Source organism: Eptatretus burgeri, chromosome 11 (genome assembly GCF_056783735.1).
Source record: "Eptatretus burgeri isolate ZD-2024b chromosome 11, Ebu_testis_v1, whole genome shotgun sequence".
NCBI lineage: Eukaryota > Metazoa > Chordata > Myxini > Myxiniformes > Myxinidae > Eptatretus > Eptatretus burgeri.
Genome location: NC_140971.1, coordinates 97,246,110 through 97,273,553, shown reverse-complemented (window position 1 = coordinate 97,273,553; position 27,444 = coordinate 97,246,110). Strand labels below are relative to the sequence as shown.

Genomic DNA, 27,444 nt, shown 5'->3' with positions numbered 1-27,444 from the left:
ACCAACAGCAGGGTTGAGGGACAAAATAGTGGGAAACTTGGACAAATAAGGGATGTGGGGAAGAATGAGGGGTAGGAGAGGACACACGGGGTGAAGAAGATGGATACAGAAAGTGTTAAGGAAGGTAAGAGTGTAAAATTGGAAAATGGGCTGGGGAGGGTTAACGAGGGTAGAAAAGATTATGGTTTTGCATTGGGGATGATCCGATATGGTGGCGAAGAAGACCCAGAAGGAAGAATGAGATGGAAGAGAATGTGTAAGTTGGTTCCACAGGCGGGAAAGAAAGATTAACGAATGAGTGGAGGTGGGCAGTGATTCTGGAATTTGAGAGTTTCCCCAAAACGGGGTTGGGAGTTGCTGGTGTACCGCATGCGCCTCGCCTGTGGGGGCTGGGAGGGGGGAGGGAGGACGGGGCGGAGCACGGGAAAGAGCAGAGGGCAAGACCAGAAAGAAGGCAATGGAAGACGGAGACAACTGATGTGTCTGCGATGTGAAAGAGATTGGCCCATACACTCGATTTCATCGCGGGAGATTCCAAAGATCTTGAAGACCGGGAGAGAGAGAGAGACAAAAGTCGAGAACTAAACCTTTCCATGATGTCCAAACATGTTGGTTTCCTTGCAGCAAGCAGCCAATCGGTGCAGCCCCCCCCCCCATCATGGTTTTTGGGTGAGTGGAAGGGTGCCAGGATGTACAGAGTGATGCTTTGTCTTCCCTTCTATTCTTCATGGGTTTAACAAACACCATCAGCTTGTGCTGGGTGGTGACATGCTCTCCCGCTACTGCCTTACAATTCTTGATCCTCCACAACTGTCGCTTCCTCACTACGAACAAATTTCATCAACAACTCGGACGGAGCTGTGCCGGTTGTTGAGTGTAGCATGATGCCATATTTGAATTGGAGACGAGACAGCTTTGTCTCCAGGTTTCCATCCAGAAGTTACTGCAATCCGGATTTGATGATTCTCACCGAACGTTTGGTCAAACTATTCGAAGCACAGTGAAGTGAGCTGACAAACGTATGTTTGATGCTGTTCCGATGCGTAAACTCGGTGAACTCAGAACTGGAAAAACACATCCTGTTATCACTCATGATCATTCCGGGCAAACCATGAGTGGTGAAACAATGCCCGAGTTTTTTGATGGTGGTAGCTGATGCACCACACGTAGTACCGCACGTCACATAGGCATCAATCAATTTGGTGTGCACATCCGTGATGATCAGAATCATGCTGCCATTGATAGGTCACCCAACATCGAGATGAATACGATGCCATGGTTCACCGAGCCATTCCCAGGGACGCAGTGGCGCTTTCGCAGGTGTATTTCACATTGTCGAGCATGATGTTCAATAACAGCATCAATATTTGACCAACACACGGTTTCCGGCGAGTGACTTCATCTTCACAATCCCGGGGTGAGTCATGGATTTCATCCATGATCCTGGAATGCAGATTTTCTGGGATCACGACACAACAGCCCCAGACTAGGCAACCGTTTTTCACACCGAGGTCGTTTTTACGAGCCTTAAAAGCAGTAAAAGCTGGGTCACCCTCGAGTAGCAAATGCCCTCCATGCTGCACCGTCCGAACATCTCTGGACACAACAGGGTCTCTCTGGACAGAACTAAAATGCGATCGCACCATTTTTTTTTATCGCGCCACTGACGTGCACTTTACGCCACACACTAATTTCAGAGTAGATGCGTGTACAAAGTGGACATAAGAATGATATATACATAGAGCATTAACTGAAATAATCATCTGAAAACATCAATATACACTATGAAGAAAATAAATATTTGCTTAATTTTCTGTAATTTTTATAATTTGTTTTTCACTTGGAAGTTGTGGGTTACGATGTGTAAATAAAGGTGTAAAAAGCCTGATTTAATGTAATTTCATTCCAGGCTATAAAAGGCAACAAAATGAAAGATGAAAGAAAATAAATATACACCAATAAATGTCAGTGTATGTGTGTGTGTGTGTGTGTGTGTGTGTGTGTGTGTGTGTGTGTGTGTGTGTGTGTGTGTGTGTGTGTGTGTGTGTGTGTGTGTGTGTGTGTGTGTGTGTGTGTGTGTGTGTGTGTGTGTGTGTGTGCGTCCCCTCTATAACTCCAAAACCATGAAACCGAGCAGGCTGAAACTTTGCACGCATACTAAGGGAATTCCAAGTGAGTGCAACAGTGAAAATTGGGTGTTTGGGTTAATTAAAACACCCTTTTTGAAGATGATTAACGGCCATATTTAATTATAGTCTATCAGGTGCATCCTTGTTCAGCCTGCTCTCCCTCACTGGGGTCTAAATTCGCCATGTTGTTGTTTTTTGTCCTGCATAACAATGCCTCGACTTGGAAAAGGCCGCAACTGTTTCTTAACTTGTATAACAAGTTGTCAGAGGATGGTGAGAAGAAGATGATCCGTAAATCGGTTCGTTACAGGGATGATGATTAAGGATGGTGCCAGCTTGGAGGCTAGTATTGAAGGTATGGGAAGGATATTTCAAGGAGCTGTTGACCCAGGGAGGAAGCAACGGCGAGCTGGAGCTCCCATGTTATGGAGAGGGGAGAGTGGAGGTGGAAGAGATCACAGAGGAGGAGGTGCAGCAATGAAGAGGATGAAGAAGGGAAAGGCGCCAGGCATTAACAATGTGCATACAGAAATGATAGATGCTGCAGGAGAAGTCGGAGTCAGTTGGACGAAGAGGCTGTTGAATGTATGTATGAGAGAGGGTTCAAGTCCAGAGGATTGGAGGACAGGGTTAATTGTGCCGATTATGGAAGGGGAAGGGCGATGTTCAAGATGCGGGGAAGCACAGAGATATTACGCTACCAGGTCATGTCATGAAGGTATTGAAGAGGATTGTGGATGGGAAGAATAGAAAGAGTGTGGAGATGGAGATCAGCGAAGAGCAACAGGGGTTTACAAAGGGTAGGGGGATGACGAATGTGTCAGCCCATCAATTCGTCTTTGTCACACAACCGAACCTGTCCACCAAATTTCATCCGAATCCGTCCACAACTTTTTGAGATATCCTGCACACAAACAAACAAACGAAATTGCTCGTTGAGCAAGGAATTGCCAGAATAATTTTGTCATATCTCCATGATCTCTGAAAAAATAAAAACCTGGAAATCAATTTGGTTCTTATAAGTTGATAGTGCTCCTGTTTAATGAGTTATAGCACTTAGTTTGGTCATGATCATAACTTGGAAGTCAATCGGACTTGAAATGGCATTTTATCGCAATTTGAAATTTTTAACCCGACCCCCCTGATATTCGACCCCCGACCGCTAAGAAGGGTGTTGGTGTGACACCCCGATGAGACATATGGTTGGATGCAGAATTGGAAGATGCACATTTTGGATTTGGTTTAAAGTCGATACGACCATTTTAGCGGACGTTATTGCGAAAATAAGAATTTCGGTTTTTTGGTGACCTTGACCTTGACCTTTGACCTAGATTCACCAAAAACGAGGAGTGTCGAAGTTGGACCATGGCCGACGTCTGTACCCAGTTTGGTCATGATCGCGGAAACGGTGTGGCTGCTACAGGGTAAACAAACACACAAACAGACAGACAGACACAGAATGGCACACACAACCGACCAACATAATTGCCAAAATCCGAAGGATTCCGGCAATTAACAAACAGAGAAACAGACAGAAAGGGGTGAAAACATAATCTCCTTCACCTTTGGTGGCAGAGGTGAAAATGTATATCAGGTTAGAAGGGAAGGAAATCAGACAGGGAAACAGGTAGACAAGCCGGTAGGCGACGAGGGATCCGCTAGGATCGAAGCGCTGGATACGATGCTTTTCATTCTGACTGATCCACCGACGAAGATTCATTGCCAAGACGTATTGGTTCACATACAATTGTTCCTCTGCCTGGCAAGATTTTTCCTATTGCGTATTTTGCCAACTGGCACTCCTCATAAAAAATGACGGTAAATAGACACCCTATTTTTGAAGGACTACCATTTGAAAAAATAATCGGTTTGCTGGTTTGTGCTGTGGAGCCTTGCGTTGCAGACACACACACACACACACACACACACACACACACACACACACACACACACACACACACACACACACACACACACACGCGCACACGCACACACACACAAAACCCGACAATAAGGGATATCTAGCATACATAGCGAATCCAATTATCTGGAGGAAACAGTGACCGAGAATGGTAAGTCGGTGGCACAGGTGAGGAAGAGGATGCAGGCGGGTGCAAATGAGTGGAGGGTGGAGGGAGCAATGGCAGACAGAAATATATCAAAGAAATTGAAAGGGAAAGTTATGGTGACTTGTGTGATGCCGGCCCACCTTTACGGTCTCAAAATGGTGACACTGACAGGGAGACAACAACAGAGGTTTGTGAGCACAACTGGGTCAGGAGGATTGAGGGAGTGAAGAGGGTGGACAGAAGGATGTGTGAACTGAGGGAGGAGATTGGTGTGCAGATGAGCTTGACGGGCGGATTGATGAAATGCCGGCTGAGATGGGCTGGACACTTGGTGCGGATGGGGTAAGAGAATGGAAAAGAGAGCAGATAGATTGAGGGAGCTAGGTAGGAGGAAAAGAGGATGACCGTGGTTTTAAGATGGGAAGATTGTGTGAGGAGGGATATCAATAAGATGGGGGTGGTTGGAGAGTGGAAACAGATGGCTGAGGACAGGGGGAAGTGGACGAGTATTGCGGTCGAGGCAGGGCAGAAGCTTGGTACCGTTGGGTTTCACCCCTTATTAAGGGAAGAGAAGGAGAAGAAGTAATAAACAATGTGAATTTGGTACATCTACTGTGGTGTTCTGGTGTAACGGAATAAAGGGGACAAGGAATGATGGTGAAAAGGGAGGAAGGAAAATGGTGGTTGACATGATGGGCGGTGTGAAGTTTGATAATTAATTAAAAAAAAGTTTGATAATTAATTAAAAGTTTGATAATTAAAAAAAAACACACAAAAAAAAACATTTTTACACGGCGATCGCAAAACTTAATGAACACTTTGAACCTCGGCAAAATGTTTCATTTGAACGTTTCTGGTGTTTCACCAAGTCTGACAGGAGCGGTCCGAGTCGATCGCTGATGACGTTACTTGGCTTCGGCAGTTAGCGAGAAGGTGCGATTTTGAGCATTGTGACGCCGATGAGGTCATAAAAGATGAAATCATAGATAAGTATGCATCGCCATGCCTGCAACGACGTCTCCTTCGTGAGCCGATTTCAACATCGACACCTTGCCACGAGTAGCTCGGGCTATGGAAGTATCCGAGACTGAAGCCACACAGACGGAGAAAGGACAGTTGATAACTCAAACACGAAGGCTGTCATAGTGATCAACAAAACTCATTATCGGCCTGTGTGGAAACAACGCAATACAAAATCTGGGGATATCACGAGACGTTTCAGCACGTCTATATGTTGCTACGGCTGTGGAGCGACGGGTCACGGCTTCCGGAGATGATCATGGGGAACGTTATGTCATGAATTGTACGAATTAAATTAATTGCATTAATTGCCTTCCGGGGAGGACACCATAACGGTCAAAATTAATCAAATAGCACCGTTACAAATTCCCAACATGCCAATCAATCCGTGGAAGGTCATCCATGTTGACGTGTGCCGTCCATTTCCCACCGGCGAATACATCCTCGGTATCGTCGATGAATGTTCCCGATGGACAGAAGCAATTGTCCTGTCTTGCAGCTCTACCCAGTCCATCATTAGAGGCCTAACAACTGTATTTTCCACCCACAGATTACTGCATGAAATTCTATCAGAAAATTAAAACCAGTTTATCAGTTTCGAGTACAAAGAGTTTTGCAGTATTCATGGAATTAAACATCACAAAATTACACCTTATTGGCCTCGATTACCTCTCGGAATAGGTAATTCACAGTTGTGGGGAGAAGAGGAGACGGAGGATGAACGTTTTTGAAACCCATCTTCATTAACTTTATGTTATGCGGTTGTTTAAGTCTTTATGGACGTATATTAAAAAATAATAATAATAATTGATGGAGGCCCACTAGGCAGACAGCTAGCTGTCTGTGCACAGCCGAATGCCACCTTCTCTAATGCTGGAGAGAATTTTGTGTCTGCCTTGATGTACTCTCTCCATCCGTTTGTTCACTAACAAATCTCTGCTGAACTTCTGTTTCATGCTCAAACTGCGTTGAAATCAGTCACAGACAAACTTGCACTTCTTGAACTCTTCTTTATTGTGATTCTTTTTGCTCCTCCGTCTCAAGGGTCCGGCCTTTTTGCATTCAAAATGCAGCTTCTGATTAATTTTTGGCTTTGCCAAAATGGGGATCGATGGCCTGAAGAAAGTTAAGATCGATTTTCATGCGGAGAAAAAAAGAAAAGAAATAAATTTGGACAACGAATCAACGATGAAATGTATTTGAAGTTGAGACTGCATGTCGGAGTTGCCAATGACGGGGCAAGCAAATCTTAACATCATCCCGGCGTTGCATAAAGTCCATGTCAATGGCGCGATAAAAAAAAAAAGTAGTGCGATAGCGCCGCAGCAATTTGCACAACATTCGCACACCTGAAGTTGTGGGTATGGATTTCCATCATTGGTAAGTGTAATGTTCTTTCACACCAGGAAACTGTTGTTTGTTTCACACAGGCTTTCTTCAAACTCCACACCGCCACAGCACGTCAACCCACCATTTGCTTTCTTCTCTTCTCCCCTTCATTCCTTCACACGATCTCCCTTACACCAGAACACGATATCCCTCTCCGATATATATTTTACACATCTACACTTGTAAGAAGCAAAAATCTCTGTTTCTCTCTCTGTTTGTATGCGTTTTATGCAGGGCCACATCTTTTAAGCTACAAACTCCAAACTCAGGGTACAAACACAACTTTGTGTGGGGGAGAACATAGGCTATGTGTCCACAGCCTCACTCGGAGGTGTGGGGGGCTGGGAGGGGGCATAAATTCTCTATGTAAATGTGTACCGTGCAGCGTAACCTGGTGGTAGTTTCAGAGGGTATTACAATTTCCAAATTTCCTTTGGCTACAATGTTACTTATTAACGTTTCTCTTCCTGCGCCATCTTCCTGGAAACACGTTTTGAGAATTTTTTGCAAATTAATTAAAAATGCAAAGCTGAAATGTCTCGAGTCAATAAATGTTCAACCCCTTTGTTATGACACACCAAATTGAGCTCAGGTACATCCAATTTCCTTTGATCATCCTTGAGATGTCTCTACAACTTGATTGGAGTCCATCTCTGGTTAATTCAATTGATTGGACATGATTTAGAAAGAAACACACCTTTCTATATAAGGTCCCACAGTTGACAGTGCATCAGGTCAGGTCAGGTATGAGAGCATGCGCCAGAGCAGCGCGTCGCTGCGTCCACTTTCTGTCGGTACTCCAGGGGCCTCCGTCTGGCCATCCCCCAGGCAGATGCCTAGCACATCCCCATCTCTTTGAGATGCTGATCAACCTGTCAGTGCATGTCAGAGCAGAAACTCCACCACGAAGTCCAAGGAACTGCCCGTAGAACTCCGAGATAGAATTGCGAGGCGGCATAGATCTGGGGAAGGGTTTAAAACAATTTCTGGAGTCTTGAATATTCCCAAGAGCACAGTGAGCTCCATCATTAGGAAATGGAAAGAATATGGAACTACCCAGACTCTTCCTCGAGCCATCCGACCAAACTGAGTCACCGGGCAAGAAGGACCTTGGTCAGGGAGGTGACCAAGAACCGAATGACCACTCTGACAGAACTACAGAGTTCCTTGGCTGAGATGGGAGAACCTGCCAGAAGGAAAACAGCCTCTGCAGCACTTCAGAAATCTCAGCTTCATGGGAGAGTGGTCAGATGGACGCCACTCCTGAGAAAAAAAAAGCACATGACGGCATGCCTGGAGTTTGCAAAAAGGCAAACGAAAGACTGAGAGTGTAAAGCAAAATATTCTGTGGTCTGAAGAGATGAAAATTGAACTCTTTGGCCTGAATGCAAACCGGTATGTCTGGTGGAAACCGAGCACAACTCATCACCCATCTAACACCATCCCTACCGTGAAGCATGGTGGTGGTATCATCAAGCCATGGGGATGCTTTTCAGCAGCAGGGACTGGGAGACTTGTAAGGATAGAGGGAACAATGAATGGAGTCAAATACAGCAAATCCTTGAGGCGAACCTGCTTCAGAGTGCAAAAGACCTTTGACTATGGTGAAGATTTATGTTCCAACAAGACAATTACCCCAAACACACAGCCAAAGCAACACTGGAATGGCTTCAGAACAAGAATGTCAAAGTCCTTGAGTGGCCCAGCCAAAGCCCAGACTTTAATCCCCCCTTGAGAATCTGTGGAAAGACTTGAAGATGCTGTTCACCGACGCTCCCCATCCAACTCGACAGAGCTTGAGCAAATCTGCAAGGAAGAATGGGAGAAAATCCCCAAATCCAGATGCACAAAAACTGATACAGACATACCCAAGAAGACTCGAAGCTGTAATCGCTGCCAAAGGTGCTTCTACAAAGTATTGACTCAGGGGTTTGAATACTTATTGAGAAAAGACATTTCAGATATTAACTTCTCAGTAATTTGTAAACATTTCTAAAAACGCGCTTTCACTTTGACATTCGGGGGTATTTTGTGTAGGTCAGTGAAAACAAATTTAAATTTAATCTATTTTAAATTCAGGCTGTGACGTAACAAAATGTGAAAAAAGCCAAGGGGTGTGAATACTTTCTGAAGGCACTGTATATATACATGTGTGTGTGTGTGTGTGTGTGTGTGTGTGTGTGTGTGTGTGTGTGTATATATATATATATGTATATGTGACCGGGGCCAATATTTATAAGGCCTTAACCACTGTTATATGTCAAGTAGCTGTTCTTTAAGATAAACCTGGTTCAAAGTACAATAGGCCAGGCAATGATGCAATTTTACCATACCTTTGTAAATAACAGTTCTTCATCCTTTCCAACATTTGTATCCAGGAAGTAGATGTGGTCTCTGGCATGACACGAACATCCCCCAGAACACTTGTGAACACTCTCTTTCTTTCTCCCTCTCTCTCTCACCTCCCTATCCCACCCAACTCCGCTTTATAGCACTTGACAATCTCGTTAATGAATCAATTTGCTAAGTTAACCTACCATAGTCCATTTATTATACACCAAACACAATGCATAAAGTTCGAAGACAAGTGAGCGTTTGTATTATTTTGAGAATAAGAGCCAACATTAACAAGCGTAAAGTATGACCCACCTGGCTGCGACAATTAGCGAGTGGTCAAGCTTTAAGAGAAGTTGTACATCCAAGAGAGCACTCGAACCTTGAACCCCAGAACCCGGACCATGACCAAGAAAGGTTGGGAAGCGCATCATATCTGTACATGTGGAACATGACACGTGAAGAGAGTAATATGACATCTGCTGATATAACAACCCAGAAACCACAGAGTCAAACTGAGCTCCTTTGATTTTTATCAATGTCTTTGGACGAAAATTGGAATCTGTGCCTTCATGTCCTATCGTGAGCTCCTCGTGTCCTTTGTCTACGGGGAGAAATCAAATTGTTTGTTTAACTCTCAGGATAAATTAAAAAGGAATGGTAGAATAAATCAAAAGATGGAAATGATGCAAGCATTAGTAAGTGTTTGGATAAACTCATTGTGAAAGAATTGTTCAAAGGAAACAAAACCAAATAACAATTTGGGCCTGAGAACAAAATCTCAACCTCTCACATTGTGCTAACACTTAATAAACTCTCAAGGGAATGGCAGAGAAAGGATGGAGGAAGGTAGCATGGTGTGGGTTTTGTTTTGTTATTACCTCCACCGAAAAAAAAATTAAAAAACGTGGACGGAGGTTATGTTTTCACCCGTGTCTGTTTGTCTGTGAGCAGGATGTCTCAAAAAGTTATGAACGGATTCGGAAAAAAAAAGAATAACTTAGTGGATAGGTGGTTGGTTGTATGACAAGAATGAATTCGTTAGGTTTTGGCCAAGATCCGAATCTGAATCCGGATCCAAGTTTTTTTTTTTTTTTAAGTGATTCTTCACCATTGAGAGATGGGGCCAAAAACTACATCATGATATTTTTTTTAATGTGTGGACAAGTTATAACAAAACTAGGTGGATGAGTTGGTGACGCGACAAAAACAAGCCGATTAGATTTTCGTTCAGGTCCGTCTGGATGCAGATCCGGCCTATCAGTGGGATACAAAACGTAAACTGTTCAGCCTGGCGGAGGTGTGTGCTTTACCGAGTGCCGTTCTCGTTCGTCTCGTCCGACTCCATAAGGAGAATATTTTATTATCTCCACTACTGAAGGTGAAGGGGGTTTTGTTTTCACCGCTGTCTATTTGTCTGTTTGTTTGTGTGCACGATATCTCAAAAAGTTGTGGACGGATCTGGATACGAGAATTATTAAATTTTTTTAGTGATTCTTCACCATTGAGAGATAGGGTCAAAAACGATGTAGTACTGTATAGCATGATATCTCAAAAATGTATTGGGCCCGATATGTTCTCGTGGATCAGGCATGACGTGGCGGAGCTATGTGCTCTACCGAGTGCCTTTCTCGTTGTTAACTTTGTCATACATCACATGGTATGGCAGCCATATTGGATTAAAGGAAAAAATTGGACATAATTTTCTCTGAAACCGCTAAACGAAAAAAATTTAAACTTGGCATACATTAACTCCCCATGGGATATATGGGGTAATAATAATGATGTCATCCAAAAATCCAAAAATCTGAAACTTCATATATCCAATCTACGACCTGATGTGCGTGAGAAATTTAATTTATGACGTTCATAGGTCACATGGAATGGCAGCCATATTGGGTTAAAGGAAAAAAAAAAAAGATTGAAACTTGGCATATGTCATCAACCCCCAATGGGGTATATAGGGTGATAATGATGACATCATCGGTGAAGTGAAACTCCAGCCATAATCAGTTGAATTGGAATTTTTATCCCAAAAATTCTGAAACTTCATATATCTGATCTATGACCGGATGTGATTGAAGAATTAAATTTGTGACGTTCATAACATGCCAATAAACTATGTGACATAATCAGGTACATGGATGATATAGGTATATGGGCCGTAATAGCAGTTAACGATGGCGTTTTTGTTCAGCATGAACCCACGAGGCGAGACTATGCACTGTTGAAGTGCCATTCTAGTTATTTTTGTTTTATTTTGAGGAAGGTAAAGAAGATGTGTAGGTGGTTGAGGAGTATAGCGTGTTTGTGTCGATAGTCGATAGTATGTTTGAGGTCTCGAACCTCAAGCTCAATGTTTGATTGAGGTCAGGTCAAATATTTTGTTTTGAGGTCAAATATTTTAATAATTCAATCTAGCTTTACTTATGTAATTGACAGTAATTAATTCTAAAAGCAATTTCATACAAGCAAGCAGACACAGGAGGAGACCATTTGACTTATTACACCTGTGCATAGTCAGATAAATCAACTTAACCAATTAATGAACTCATCTTTGATATCCACACTAACTGAATTCTTACCATTAAGTTAATCTAACATCCACAACTCTTTTATAACTTACATAACACACACACACACACACACACACACACACACACACACACACACACACACACACACACACACACACACACACACACACACTGTTGCGGATCCGGGGTGGCGGGATTCTCGCCCGAATCTTGGCACCACCCTCACCACCGCCGTCTCTGGGGTTTATAATGCCGGCTGGCTCAGCACAGGCCTCATGTCACGCATCTTCAATCGCGGTACCAATGTAATCCTGAACCTTACCAGTTGGGGAAATAGAACCCCGGTTACAGACTGGTTTTGTCAGATGCCGAGCGTTTTCTGCCAGTCTGTAACCATTTTGGTTATATATGCTGATCGAACGGATCGTTCCTCGACGCGACACGAACTAATCCATAGCGGCAACTTCATACGAACCAACCAGATTTATTGGGGAACATCGGGGAATACGACACAAGCAAACGATTCACGACAATGTTTTTATGAACAATCTTTAACCCATTCTTAACGAGGGAACTACGGATTACAGGTTTCTAGGGGGTGGCTACCGAGATATGCCTTGTACAACGTGCAGACAAGACAGACAAACAGCATGCATGCAGACAAGACAGAGTACTTGGTGAGGTTTCATGGACGAGAGGAAAGTGTCAAAAGCACAAATGTCACTCGTAACAAGCGGACGTCCACGGATTCGAGCCCCCAGCTCGAACTCGAACACGCCGCGTGGCGAGACGGCGCTCACCTTCCTTTTCCGCACCGCACGCCGTCTCCGCGCGCTCTGACCCCGCGTAAGGTCGACGGCACAAGACCGTCAGGTCGACAATGGGCCTCAGCTGATTTCTCTCAAGGTCCAGCATACAAATCCAGGCCTGGCCTGTGCACCAGACAAGACACAAATCGAGGTGCCGGGCTCCGGCAAGCGGATAGGCAAACGTGTCGAGCAGTGAGGTGAGTAAGGACCGTCGGAGGATCCGTCGTTTCCTCTCTTGCCTTCCCGCCTCGAAGCCCGACTTCTCAACTCCATCCTCTCAGTTTCTTTCTCTGCAGAATCACCTTTTCTTTCCTTTTCTACGCTCGCCTCTCAAAGCCAACTGCTGTTTCTCTCACGGCAGAATCACCTCCTCATAAGAGTCGATCGACGATTCGACGTGCAGGCCGCCTCTCCCACTGCCCAAAAAGGCAGACTCGACGTGCAGGCAGCCTCTCTTACTGTCAAAAATGCAGACTCGGCGCGCTCAGGTTCAGCGTCTCTCCCGGCAGATTCCACACTGTACCTCCTTTGTTTGCTCGCTTCGAAACACTGGCTCCTCCCCCTTTATGAAGCTGACAAACTCTTCCCCTCAGTTTCACTTCATCTTTTTGGCCACACCCTCTCAGCCGACTGGGCGGGGCCTCGTCTGGGATGGGGAAGGAAGAAGAGGGAGCTCCCGATCCACCACCACCGCACAAACAATAAACAGCCTCTTACACCTCCCGACACACATGTAACATCCATTTTACCAAACAACCAAGCTAAACATGCATTTAATGGGGGATCTGAGCTAATCCTATATTTAGTAGCCTAATAAGGGCCATTTCCGTAACACTACCCCCCACCTTTCTCCCGAGGCTCTCCCGAGCCTGCATCTGGGGCAGCCCACGGCAATGGCCCTGTCTAACATACAGCACAGATCTCCCATTGACTCTAACCCACAACACGGGAAGCACTTAACTCCAAAAACCAAAGTGTCACAGTAAGATTGGCATGTCCCTATCCTAGTGTATCAGGTCACCAATCTAAAACAAATTCCCACTTTATGCACACTACTTAACATTCCAATTATGGATTTGAATGGGAGGGCATTCAATTTTACTTTTAACACCAATATTGGCATAGGAGCAGAACATTCAAAGGTTCAAAGTTCTTTCACGTGTTCGTTCCTTCATGCCCCCTCCCAGCACTATTGTCCATTCACCCCTGAGGGTTTCCTCACTTCGTGGCCTTATTGGCCTCTCACTAGGTGAGTTCAGTCGGCCCAGTGGCCTAATCTCACAAAGAGTTCTTCGGCCCACTGAGCCCACAAAATGGCATGAGACAACGGCCCACAAAAGCACTTTGGCCTCAATGGCCCACAAAAATGCTTCGGCCCATATGGCCAACTCACAAGTAGCGACAGGCAACAAGCCCTGCATTGGACAGCAGGCGACACAGCAATGGTGGCACGGTGATATTGATCGTAAGCAAATGCAGTTTGGAGGTGTTCTTGAGGATGTAAATGGGTGTGATGACCTCAGACCAGGTGAGATGGAGTGTACCCTTAACCATCCTTGCCTGACTTGTTTTGGTTAAGTTCTCTCTTTTTTTTTTTTGCTTCCTTCCTCTTTGTTTTTTCTTTTACAGACAGGATGGTGTGTTTCTTACGCAACTGTTATCTTCGTGGATGTGTGTTCATGACATACTGGTGGCCTCTCTGGCACTTGGAGAGGGTGACCTAGCCTGGCCCTTGTTAACAAATTCTCCCATCAACACTACTCGTACCAGGTGTCATGCATGAATGGTGCAGAGGAGAGTTCATCGAACCTAACCATTTACTTTTAGCTCTAGACAATGCAATAAACCCTGCTATGGCCAGAATGATCCTAATGACCCATTTTTCCAGACCTGGCACACTGTTCCATTCTATTAAACCTGGGCAAGGCCCTTATTTTCTTTTTCATTTGGTGGTACCAGGCATAACTCGCTGGCTGGGGAGTGTGACTACTACTAGGCCTCTTTGCCTGCTTCCAATCAGGGGTAGAGGACACCCAGCGACCTCGGGGTTCACCTGTGTGTGCTTCTGGCGCTCCTAACTAAGGGGTGGCTCTCTCTAGCCCCCATACTGTGCTCGCATAGCACTGAACCTAGCATGCTCTCCTGGCACCTCTGACAGCCTTCACCTGCCAGGAACCCCCAAAGCCCTGGTGCCCTATTTCCTGACTCACCATCTTCCAATACCATGTCACACTACCAGCTAGTATCCCCATACCTTGGCCTGCACCTACCCCTCGCAGTCCACCTCCACAATGGAACAGTGTCCAGAATCCATGTCAAATCCTCCAAGTCCCCCTAACCTACACCATCTACACCTCACTATCTGAAAACATGGACCATCTTCTATCTTCTCATCCAAACTCTCTCTTCCTCTTATGTGGTGACTTCAATTGTCATCACGCCAGTTGGCTAGGTGTGGGTACCTCTCTCACCTGCCATGGCACCTCTGCCAAAGCTTTCTGTAACTCATTGGGACTGACTCAATCGGTCAACTTCCCGACCCGGATCTCAACCAATGATACTCCATCTATTCTGGATCTGATTTTGACAAATTTCCCTGACAATATCTGCTGCTCTTCCTTCGCTCCAATCGGTTCTTCTGACCACGTCCTTGTCAAAGTGGACATCTCTCTGGCTGTTATCAGAGAACCACCTCACCGCCGTCGAGTCTGGCATTTCACTCAAGCCGACTGGCAGGGTCTCCGAGCAGCCATCAAACTTACAGACTGGTCTCCTATCACTACTTTCTCAAACATCAACTCATCCTAGGAATTCTTTCAAAGAAACTTGCTCTCCCTCATGCACAGATTTATCCCCTCTCGTGTTCAGTTGTCCTACCCTTCCTCCCGCCCTTGGTTCACTGAAGCTTGTGGCGAGGCAGTTGTCCTGAAACAACTTGCCTTTGCCTCATGGAAAGCAAACCCAACTGAGGGCAATCTCAGTTCTTTCCACAAAGCTTGGAACAAGTGTGTATCTACCCTCAGGAGAGCCAGAAAACAACATCTTTCTCATCTCAAGTCTGAACTCTCAAACCTCTCTCCCTCCTCAAAATCCTGGTGGCGTTTAATCAAATCTGTTTCTGGTGTATATTCCCCCTCCATCCCCTCCCTTACCTCAAATGGCCGCACTGCTGATACCACACGTGATAAAGCTGAATGTCTAAACTCAGTGTTTGCAGCTAAATCTTGTGTCCTAAACCCATCACTATCTCTACCCACTTTACCCAGTCGCACCCAACTGTCCCTGGACTCTGTATCCTTTTCTCCTGACAAGGTAGAGAGCTTGCTTTCAAACCTCGAGTCAGATTCTGCAACCGGTCCAGACGGCATCAGCCCACGTGTCCTCAAAGCCTGCTCTTCTGCTCTTGCTCACCCTCTCTCTGTTCTATTCACCCTCTCATTTGCCCAAGGTCATCTGCCATCTGCTTGGAAATCTGCTAACATCACTGCCCTGCATAAAAAGGTGCAAAAACAGATCCCTGTAACTACAGACCAATCAGCCTTCTCCCAATCATCAGGAAGGTGATGGAATCCATCATCGCTTCAGACATGAAATCCTTCCTCTTCTCCAATGGCTTGATTTCCAATCATCAATTTGGTTTCAGACAAGGTCACTCTACCCTGGATATGCTGCTTCTGCTCTCCCATCAATGGATGGAGGTCCTCAATGCCAGACAGGAAATCCGAGCCGTATCCCTGGACATATCACGTGCTTTTGACACAGTCTGGCACCCTGCCCTACTCACCAAACTCTCTTCCCATGGTATTCAAGGCCATCTCCACTCATGGCTCGCAGACTTCCTCTCCTGTCGCAGTCAACGTGTGGCCCTAAATGGAGTTCTTTCATCCCCTCTTCCTGTGCAGGCTGGAGTTCCTCAAGGTAGCGTTCTGGGCCCTGTTCTTTATCTGGTTTTCATCAATGATCTCTCGGACTCTCTGGAAAATCCTCTATTTCTCTTTGCCGACGACTCCACCCTCTGCCGTACAGTCTGTCATCCCTCAGACCGGCAAGCAGCAGCTTCTTCGCTCACTGCAGATCTGGATAAAATCACAAACTGGTCCAACACGTGGAACATGTCTTTCAATCCAGACAAATCTCACACTCTCACTATGTCTCTTCGAAAGGACCCTTTAGAAAACCCCCACATCCACTTTCTCAACAATTCTCTGGAAGAAGTCTTTTCTTTCAAGCTTCTAGGTCTCACTATCTGCCATGACCTTTCCTGGGAAAGTCACATTTCCAACCTTGCCTCAAAAGCCAGTCGCCGACTGGGAATCCTCCGTCGTGCAAAGTCCTTCCTCGGCCTTCTTGAGCTCCTGACCACTTACAAAGCTTTTGTCCGTAGCCTGATGGAGTACTGCTCTCCCCTCTGGGCTGGTGCTCCTGCCTCCCACCTTTCTCGGCTTCACGCTGTCAAAACCAGGGCTTTTAAGATCATCGGCATCTCCCGCAATGAAGCTGAGTCTTTGGGCCTCTCACTCAATCACTGCAGGTTGGTCGGTGGTCTTTCTGTCTTCTACCGACTCCTCTCCAGCCTTGCTCCCCTGCTCTCTCTGCGATTTGTCCCCACCACATTTCCACAGGGCGCTCAAGGTCCGCCAACAACCCCCTTCTGGTAAAACTACCAAAATCACGAATCACTGCTCATCTTCACTCTTTCATTCCTCTTTTTTCCCGCCTTTGGAATAAACTTCCTCACTCTATTCTTTCCCATTCTTCCCTCCAGGCTTTCAAAACAGCTGTTCACCACCACCTCTTATCTTCCCCCATCCAAATCCAAGATCTTTTCTACCCCCGATAATCCACCCAAGCCCACTTCCTTCAATTCCCATGCTTTCCTTCCTGAAAGTCCCTGTAATGCCCATCTTCTCTTCGCCATGTTCCCCGTCCCATCCCCATCCCTCTCCCTTCCACAGTTCACCTAATGTGTCTGTTCCCCACTGTTTTGTCCCTTCCACTCCCGCCCCTCTTGTCTCATGCCTCCTTGCTGTGAGTTGTGTGTTTGCTCTCATACGAGCCTCGACCAAGGTATACAAAAATAAAAATAAAAATAAAAATAAAAATAAAAACTTGGTTTAGAGACTCCTACCGACAGGGTACGTTGTTCGCACTCACTCTCCTCATTCGCACCACCACGCCATTCAGCCAAACTCTTTAGTCATTCATTCCACAGTGCCACACACCCAGTCCACAACACCATCCAACACCTTTCACGTTTATGTGAAAACAACAACACACGAGTCCCTCGGATCCCACTTGGTCATCAAATTTAACTGGTACACTTTTTCAACAAACCCCAATAAATTTGTCACGACGTCCGTCGTCCGCTGGCCTCCTCCATATTGCCTTAATCGTTTATTTCCAACAATTTAAACGAAACATCAAAATCTCTTCACCAGCCCCATGGAACCTCTGCATGGTTCTAACCAAGCATTTCAGTCTTTCCTCAAACAAGCCACTCTTTGTCATCCACTTGTTTCAGGTGCGTTTAACGCTCTGCCTGTAAAGTCTCCACCACTTTTTTTTTCAATAATCACCCAAATCCACTCGTGCCACTCTTATGCCTTCTGTCATCTCTCAATTTGCAATCACTTTCGGTACAACTCTCAATCAAGATTTTCACATCCCCATATGGCCTGCTTCTTTGGCTCATTGGAAGGGGAGTGAGGGAACGAATCCCTCATTTCCCATTACATGACCCCGCCGCCTTTCCGCCACGGCTCAAAGGGGTCACGTCTCAATTGGGGTTGTGGTCCACCCCCTCCTTTTCTCCAGGGTTCGTGGAAGTCAGGTAAACCCCAATCGGTGGAATGGCCTCCCCCTCTTCTCCAGGGTTCACGGAAATCAGGCAAAGCTTTTACCACTTACAAAGCTTTTGTCTGTAGCCTGATGGAGTACTGCTCTTCCCTCTGGGATGGTGCTCCTGCCTCCCACCTTTCTTGGATTCACACTGTAGAAACCAGGGCATTTCGGATCATCGGCATCTCCCGCAATGAGGCTGAGTCTTTGGGCCTCTCACTCAATCACCGCAGGTTGGTCGGTGGTCTTTCTGTCCTCTACAGTCTCCTCTCCAGCCTTGCCCCCCCCCTGCTCTCTCTGCGATTTGTCCCCACCACATTTCCTCAGGGTGCTCAAGGTCAGCCAACAACCCCCTTCTGGTAAAACTACCAAAATCACGAATCACTGCTCACCTTCACTTTCATTCCTTTTTTTCCCACCTTTGGAATAAACTCCCTCACTCTATTCTTTCCCATTCTTCCCTCCAGGCTTTCAAAACAGCTGTTCACCACCACCTCTTATCATCCCCCATCCAAATCCTCGATCTTTTCTACCCCCGATAATCCACCCAAGCCCACTTCCATCAAATTCCCTGCTTTCCTTCCTGAAAGTCCCTGTAATGTCCATCTTCTACTCCCCATGTTCCCCGTCCCATCCCTCTCCCTTCCACAGATCTCCTAATGTGTCTGTCCCCCACTGTTTTGTCCCTCCCACTCCCGCCCCTCTTGTCTCAAGCCCCCCTTGATGTGCGTTGTGTGTTAGCTCTCATACGAGCCTCAACAAGGTATACAAAAAAACCCCAATCGGTGAAACGGCATCCCCCTCTTCTCCAGGGTTCACGGAAATCAGGTAAACCCCAATCAGGGAGGCGGCCTCCCCCTCTTCTCCATTACTCCCTGAAGACAGATAAACCCCACTCAGCTAGCCAAACCACTCATGTACTCAGAAAGGTATGAAGACCAAGTGACACACGCCAATGCCGCCTGCCACTCATCTGCGCTCTACCCCAAAGTTCCTGTGAGGCTGATAGAGAAATTAAAATCCAATTTCTAAATTGGATTTCTAAAATCCAATCTAAAACTGCTCCTGGATGCAGCACCTCCAACTCTGTAAGAACCCATGCGGAGCTATCCATTATGGTTTCCGTCCCCGGGCTCAAGTTCTGTCCTGGTGGCATCTCTATTTCCCCTTGCATCTCAAACCTATTTCCTATGTCACCACTCATTCCACGCTCAGGACTCCCACACACAGCAGGCTGCACACATTCCAAGGTTATGTGTTGACATTCCACACGTTCAACCTTGCCTGCGTACTGACCAACTGCCTCGCACTCCAGGGCTACATTCTCGACCGCCAGGTGAGTACCCACACACACTTCGGCCTCGGCAGCACACACCGGTGCTGTAGTCTGGACTGTGGGCTCACAGCATTCGTTCACAGGCACTCCACACACACCTTCAGGGGTCACGCATACGTGCACCCCATCGGACAGAGTCTCCTCATTAATGTAAAATTCAATTTCTACCTTAAGCTCATCGTCCGCACCATGTATGCATGTACCCACGTACCTGCTTCGTTCCAGAGTCACCTCTGTCCGGTCTCTTCTCTCCAGCAGCTTGCTCATCATCGGTTCGCCACACTCCTCTGGAGCTGTCAGCTCCACATGCTGGACCTGCTCAAAATGTGTTTCATTCGTCAACAACCCCGCATGCTCCCTCAACGTCTCCTTCACCAGGGTTTGCTCTAAGTGTGGTGTCATCCGACGAGTGATGTCAATCGAGTCCCGCACCACTAACATTACTCCCTGTAGTGATGTCACACATCCCACATTATTGTGCTGTTCTACTTCCAGGCTCCATTTTCTTTTCCATTCGAGTCGTTCTTCCTCTCTGAGCCTTTTTAGTTGTTCGTTATCTTTCCGGAGCTTTTCCATCTCCGTGGACTCCAACTTTGCTCTCTCCTTTAGTTGGTTAATTTCAAATTCATTTTCTTTTTGTTTTCTATCCCACCGTCTCCCATGTTCTTCATTCTCCAATCTCATCGTTTCTTTCAATTGGCTGGTTTCCTTTTCCTGTTTCATTCGTTGTTCTTTCACCATCTCCTCGTACTCCAACTTTGCTTTCTCCTTTAACTGTTTGATCTGCCCAGTGTGGTTCCTTAACGTTTCATTCTCCGTTCTCTTTCTTTCCTCCCTTAACACCCTCAGTTCGCTTTGTAATTCCATCTCTTTGCTTTGGTGTTTCTGTAACTCAGAAGCTTTTCCCCCTAATTTCTCTCTCGCCTCCTCACCTCTTTTGCATTCTTCCCTCCTCATTTCGTCCATTTTCTCACCGTATTCCTTTGGTTGTTCCAGATATTTCTCTCCTCTTTTTATCTCCCCTTTGAGGCTTTCTCTTCTCCGATTGCCTGCTCTTACCTCTCTCTTCAGATGTTTCAATTCCAAATCGTGTTTACATTCTTCCTCTTCCAGCTTTGTTTTTTTCCCCGATTTCCCCTTTCCAGCTTTGTTTTCCATTCTTCTTCAAAGTTCTTCCTATCCCGAGAATTACGAATTTGCTCTTCCTTTATTCTTTCATTCAGTTCGCTCTTCTCTTGTTTCAATTCATGGGTACTCCACTCTACTTCCTGCATTTCTTCCTGTAGTTCTTCGAACTGTCTTGACTTTTCCAACAATTCTTTCTTCCTTTGCTCCAGATATTTCTCTCCTCTTTTTATCTTCTGTTCTAGGCTTTCTCTTATCTGATTGCCTGATCTTACCTCTTTCTTCAGTTGTTTCAATTCCAAATAGTGTTCACATTTTTCCTTTTCTAGCTTTTTTTTCAATTCTTCCTCCAAGTTATTCCTATCCTGAGAATTACTAATTTGCTCCTCCTCTATTCTTTTGTTCAGTTCGCTCTTCTCATATTCCAACTGTCGGGTAAACAACACTACTTTATTCTTTTCTCCACATAGTTTGTCGACTCTGTTGGCCAAGTCCTCTCTCAGCCACCGAATTTGTTCTCGTACATCGGCCACTTGTTGTGACCCACCGTACACATCCTTTTTCTGAATCTCATCTGCGTGCCGTTGTGCCTCGTCCACTTCAATTTGTACCTCCTTTATATAATTTTCATAAGTCCTCCTCTCTTCCAAGACATCCCCCAATTGTGTCTGAAGCTTGCCAATGTTCACGTAGTCGTCCTGCCACGCCTGCCATGGTGCATGCCGTGACCACGTGGTTTGAACCGGTGGCTGCGAGCCTCCGCCTCGTGTTGTGCCGTTCATTTCGCTATGAATAGCCCACTCCCGCTTCGTGTCGCACCAAGGTGGAGCCGCGCCGCCATTTTGCGACTCCATTTTCTTTACAATTTCCAAGTTCCTCACCCGATCCGCTCAAACATAAAATCAAATCAAATTTGGACCGTTTTTTTCTCCACCCCCCCCCTCGCTTATCGTAACCAATGTTCAGGGTGCGAAATGCACCACTGGTCCAAATATCCCACTCCCGACACCAAACTGTTGCAGGTCCGGGGTGGCGGGATTCTCGCCCGACTCTTGGCGCCACCCTCACCACCGCCGTCTCCGGGGTTTATAATGCTGGCTGGCTCAACACAGGCCTCGGGTCACGCGTCTTCAATCGCGATACCAACGTAATCCTGAACCTTACCAGTTGGGGAAATAGAACCCCGGTTACAGACTGGTTTTGTTAGATGCCGAGCGTTTTCTGACAGTCTATAACCACTTTGGTTTTACAGGCCAATCAAACGGATCGTTCCTCGACGCGACACAAATTAATCCATAGCGACAACATCATACGAACCAACCAGATTTATTGGGGAACATCAGGGAACACGACACAAGCAAAACATTCACGACAATGTTTTTATGAACAATCTTTAACCCGTTCTTAACTAAGGAACTACGGATTACAGGTTTCGAGGGGGTCGCTACCGAGATATGCCTTATACAACATGCAGACAAGACAGACAGACAGCATGCATGCAGACAAGACAGACAGACAGCATGCATGCAGACAAGACAGAGTACTTGGTGAGCTTTCATGGACGAGAGGAAAGTGTCAAAAGCACGAATGTCGCTCGTAACAAGCGGATGTCCACGGATTCGAGCCCCCAGCTCGAACTCGAACACGCCGCGTGGCCAGACTGCGCTCACCTTCCTTTTCCGCACCACACACGGTCTCCGCACACTCTGACCCCGCGTAAGGTCGACGGCACAAGACCGTCAGATCGACGATGGGCCTCAGCTGATTTCTCTCAAGGTCCAGCATACAAATCCAGGCCTGGCCTGTGCACAAGACAAGGTCAAAATCGAGGTGCCGGGCTCCGGCAAGCGGATCAGCAAACGTATCGAGCCGTGAGGTGAGTAAGGACTGTCAGAGGCTCCGTCGTTTCCTCTCTTGCCTTCCTGCCTCGAATCCCGACTTCTCAACTCCGTCCTCTCAGTTTCTTTCTCTGCAGAATCACCTTTTCTTTCCTTTTCTATGCTCGCCTCTCAAAGCTGACTGCCGTTTCTCTCACGGCAGAATCACCTCCTCATAAGGGTCGAATCCCGGCTCGACGTGCAGGCCACCTCTCCCACTGCCCAAAAAGGCAAACTCGATGTGCAGGCCGCCTCTCCCACTGCCCAAAAAGGCAAACTCGATGTGCAGGCCGCCTCTCCCACTACCCAAAAATGCAGACTCGACGTGCAGGCCGCCTCTCCCACTGCTCAAAAAGGCAGACTCGACATGCAGGCAGCTTCTCTTACTGCCAAAAAAGCAGACTCGGCACGCTCAGGTTCAGCGTCTCTCCCGGCAGATTCAACACTGTACCTCCTTCGTTCGCTCGCTTTGAAACACTGGCTTCTCCCCCTTTTCGAAGCCGACAAACTCCTCCCCTCTGTTTCACTTCCTCGTTTTGGCCACACCCTCTCAGCCGACTGGGCGGGGCCTCGTCCGGGATGGGAAAAGGAAGAAGAGCGAGCTCTCAATCCACCACCACTGCATAAACAATAAACAGCCTCTTACACCTCCCGACACACATGTAACGTCCATTTTACCAAACAACCTAGCTAAACATGCATTTAATGGGGGATCTGAGCTAATCCTATATTTAGCAGCCTAATAAGGGCCATTTCCATAACAATATATATATATATATATATATATATATATATATATATATATATATATATATATATTCATGCCAGACAATCGCCAATAACAAACATGGACCATCTGCGTCGGGATCAAAATCTCACGAACGACCGAAAGGGTTTAAACTAAACTGCATTCAGTTAAATTAATTTACAATTTTACGGTTCCCCAAGGTCAACCAAAGGAACCAAATTTTACAGCGGCACACATGGGAGGCAGAAGGATGGAAAATGTTTCTTACCTTTATTAGGGCTTATTTATAATCGAAGAAATAGATACAGGGATAAGAGGTGGACGGGACATGGAGAACGGAACAAACCAAGCAAGTCAATAGACACAAATATGGAAGTAGGAACACACAAACTTATGTACAGAGATTAAATAAGTAAACAAAACTCCTCCAGGCACCACAGACCATCCTATTACTAAACAATGGGGAAAGCAGGTGAGAACCTCCCAATGGCATGATGCTGAGTGGTGTGCTGAGTGATGTTGCAGCTCAGGAACATGAAAGGTGCAGGAGTGATGCATTGGAGGTGAGGGATTATGAGGTGGCATCTACGTTTCAAGAGAGAGAAGTCCTCCCTGTTCTGACGACGAAGCAGAGCCGGAGATGAAGAGCGAGATAGACCAAGAGCCAGAGGCAGAGAATGACCCTTTTCTCCCAAAGGATCCCACACCAACTGCAACTTTGTTACATGCGTATGCGCAGACCCAGCCATCATGGACCTGGGACCGCCTTCACCTGTGGTGGATCCCACGATTGGCTGTCTACTACTTGTGGGAGGTGCCATCCTCCAGGCTGAGCCCCAATAAAAATAAAGTACTTATCCCATCTTCCGACAGCGCATCTCACCACCATGGCTTGTGGTACGCCAGCCGAACAATTTGTTTAATGGCCTTTTAAAGCATGTAGTGCTTTCCTGGTGTCTTTTTGTAGCTGCAGGTCCTCACCTGGCCCTGCCCACTAACAAGAGGTTTTTTTACGCATACAAAGTTCTCGCTATACTGTCTATTATTTCCATATGCTACTTCCTCAGCATCACATGTAACATACGACATACTCTGACAGGTCCCTGATACATGATAATCTAACTTACTTAAAACACACACACACACCATACTATTCTTACAACAATCTAGCTTACAACAATGTAAGTGTATATATGGTATATAGACATATATCTCCATTATAAAGTAGGAGTATCTGTCCGTTCGTCCCCGAACTACTCCCTCAGCTTTGAGGATAGCCCCGCCAAACCTTCTGTGGAATGTTTTAGGGTCCCAGTGGATGATCTAAGGTGGGTGGAACGTTTGATAAATACCTCAATACAATTGAAGCTACTCCCAATCTGAATGTAAGGTCAAAATGGTGTTTCTCTTCGTTTACCTCGAACAAGTGTTTGTCATATTGTACAGAGACGACACTGGACACATTAAATTTATTCATTTCATCTGTATAACGCAGTTTTACTCAGTGATTTTACTAGTATTTGACTATTTCTTTGCATTAACTACTTCCTGGGTCTTGTATGACAATTAACTATGCCTCGACCCCAGGGAGCACACAGACTTTCCGATTTTCAAAGAGGACGAATTGTTGGCCAATCAGAAGGTGGAGTCAGCAAGTGTCAGATAGTTCAGAACCTTGGCATTCCGCTTTCTACGTTCAATCGGGTGATTGTGCAATTCACCGGCGAAGGCAAGGAATCCACAGCTTCCCGTTCTGCTCGATCTGGGCCCTCAGAAAGATGTATTCGAGCTATCAAGCGGTCCGTTGAGAAAACTCCCCATTGCAAGGCACCAGATGTTGCAGAGGAGTTCCAAGTTAGCTGTTGGGTTGGGGTTAGAATGCCATGCGGTTCCTTCATCAACTGGGCTACTATGGGAGAGCAGCTTGGAGAAAACCTCTTCTGAGACCAACCAACATTCAAAGAGAAAGAAGTGGGCTGACGAGATGGCCAACAGACCCTTGGAGTTTTGGCAAACTGTCATTTTTTTTCAGATGAGTCCCAATTTACTCAATTTTCTGACAGTGGATGCATATGGGTCTGGAGACTTCCCAGTCAAGAGTTCTCTTTGAACCGATTACAGCAAACTGTCAAACACGGTGGGTTTTCAGTGATGGTGTGGGGAGCAATCTGGAGCGCTGGTCAGTCACAGCTTGTGGAGCGTGTTGTCAACATCAACTCCATGATACACATTTCTATCCTTGAGGATGGACGTCTCACAGTCTTCTCCACTGGTCAGATGGTCAAAAACAACACTCGGTTCATGGAAGATGGAGGTCCATGAAACACTGCAAAAAAGACCAAAGAATGGCAGGACAGAAATGGGATCAAACGACTTCCATGGCCATGTCAGTCTCCTGACATAAATCCCATTGAACAACTCTGGGCCATGTCGGATCGAGATGTGCGGAAAAATTCCAGGAAACCAACATCACGGGCAAGATTGCTAAACCTTTCGTGTGAAGCCTGGGCAGAAATCCCACTCGAGAAAGTTTCAGAACTCGTTAGTTCTCTGTCTGAAAGAGTAAAAGCATTGAAATCTGCAAATGGCAAGTCTACAAAAGACTAGTGTATCTATTAAAATGGATCAAATATACTTAATGCCTGGTGTTGGCTTAATGTTTAGGATGGTGGGCTTGGGATCCCAGGATCCTGTGTTCTCCTGCGTTCAAATCCCACTGAACCGTTGAATTAATACCAGGTGGAGTTGACTCTGCCCGTCATCCTTCTGAAGTCGGCGAAATGAGTGCCAGCTCGTTGGTATCCTGTTATGTGTTGGAGTGGCGACCCATCCAGGATTGTGTTTGATAGCCAAGGAGACTGCTTCGGCAACACCGACACTCTGCACAGAGTATGGTCCCGATGGATGGAAATATACTTCAAATATTCAATAAATAAATTATTTTAAAATCATGGTGTCCATTTACATCTGTCATGCAATGATATTGTATTCATTCGTGATTGGATTGATGCTGTTTGAATGAAAACATATAAAGATTGAGTTTAAAGGAGAATCAGGAAATGATGTGACAGTTGCCACCGGTAACGTTCACGGATTCGGCATTTGCAGAATCGCCATGACATCAACTTCCTTTTTTGTGTGTACCATGACGAGGCTCGTGTAAGAGCTAATACACAGAAACATATAACAAGGCAAGAGACAAGAGGGGTGGGGGAGGGAAGCACAAGATGGTGGGGAACAAAGACAATAAGGGAGATCTGTAGAAGGAAGAGGGATGGGGGGGGGTACACGGGGTAAACAAGATGGTACTACAGGGACTTTGGGACTTTCAGGAAGGAAAGCAGGGAATTTGAAGGAGGTGGGTTTGGGGTGGATTAACGGGGGTAGAAAAGATCAAGATTTTGGATGGGGGGAGATAAGAGATGGTGGTGAACAGCTGTTTTGAAGACCTGGAAGGGTGGGATTGAAGAGTGTGTGGAGGTTTGTTCCAAAGGGTGGGTAAAAAGAGGAATGAAAGAGTGAAGGTGAGCGGTGATTCTTGATTTTGGCAGGTTCACAAAAAAGGATGTTTTTGGTGGAACTTTAACACCCTGCGGAAATATAGGGGGGACAGAGCACAGAGAGAGCGGGGAGGGGGGGCGGTTTGGGGGGCAAGGTCAGAGAGGAGATAGTTTTATACAGAAAGACCACTGACCTGCCTGTAGTGAGAGAGAGAAAGACCCAAAGACTCAGCTTCATCATGGGACATACCAATGATCCGAAATACCTTGGTTTCCACAGCATGACGCCAAGCTAGGTGTGAGGCAGGAGCAATACTCCAAAGGGGGGGGGGGGTGAGGGGGAGCAGTACTCCATCAGGCTGCGGATGAAAGCTTTGCAAGTGGTTAGAAGTTCTGGTGTGCAAAGTCCTTACGGAGGATTCCCAGTCAGCGACTGGCTTTGGAGGCCAGCTTGGAGATGTGGCTTTCCCAGGAAAGATCATGGCAGAGAGTGAGACCCAGAAGCTCGAATGAAAGGACTTCTTCAAGAGGATTGTTGAGAAAATAGATGGGGGGGAGGTGGTTTCCAGATGGTCCTTTCGGAGATACATAGTGAGAGTGTGAGATTTATCAGGATTGAAAGACGTTCCACGTGTTGGACGAGTTTGTGATTTTATCCAGATCCGCAGTGAGTGAAGAAGCTGCTGTTTGCCCATCTGAGGAATGACAGATGGTACGGCGGAGTGTGGAGCCA

The 27,444-nt window shown here is 46.2% G+C and overlaps 1 protein-coding gene across 5 annotated transcripts in view; it reads right to left on the bottom strand.

Annotated features, from left to right (window-relative positions):
* The window catches only part of LOC147017723 (semaphorin-6A-like), an 89,529-nt gene that overhangs the window by 41,899 nt on the left and 20,186 nt on the right, over positions 1-27,444 (bottom strand). For 4 of the 5 annotated variants that reach the window (XM_085847564.1, XM_085847566.1, XM_085847567.1 and 1 more), the window contains 2 exons: positions 9,257-9,377; positions 8,941-9,001 (listed from right to left, as the gene is read on the bottom strand). In XM_085847564.1, the coding sequence (XP_085703690.1) occupies positions 8,941-9,001; positions 9,257-9,377 (182 nt within the window). Of the gene's footprint in view, positions 1-8,940; positions 9,002-9,256; positions 9,378-27,444 lie in introns of those variants that run through there. The other variant, XM_085847569.1, reaches the window with a different exon arrangement.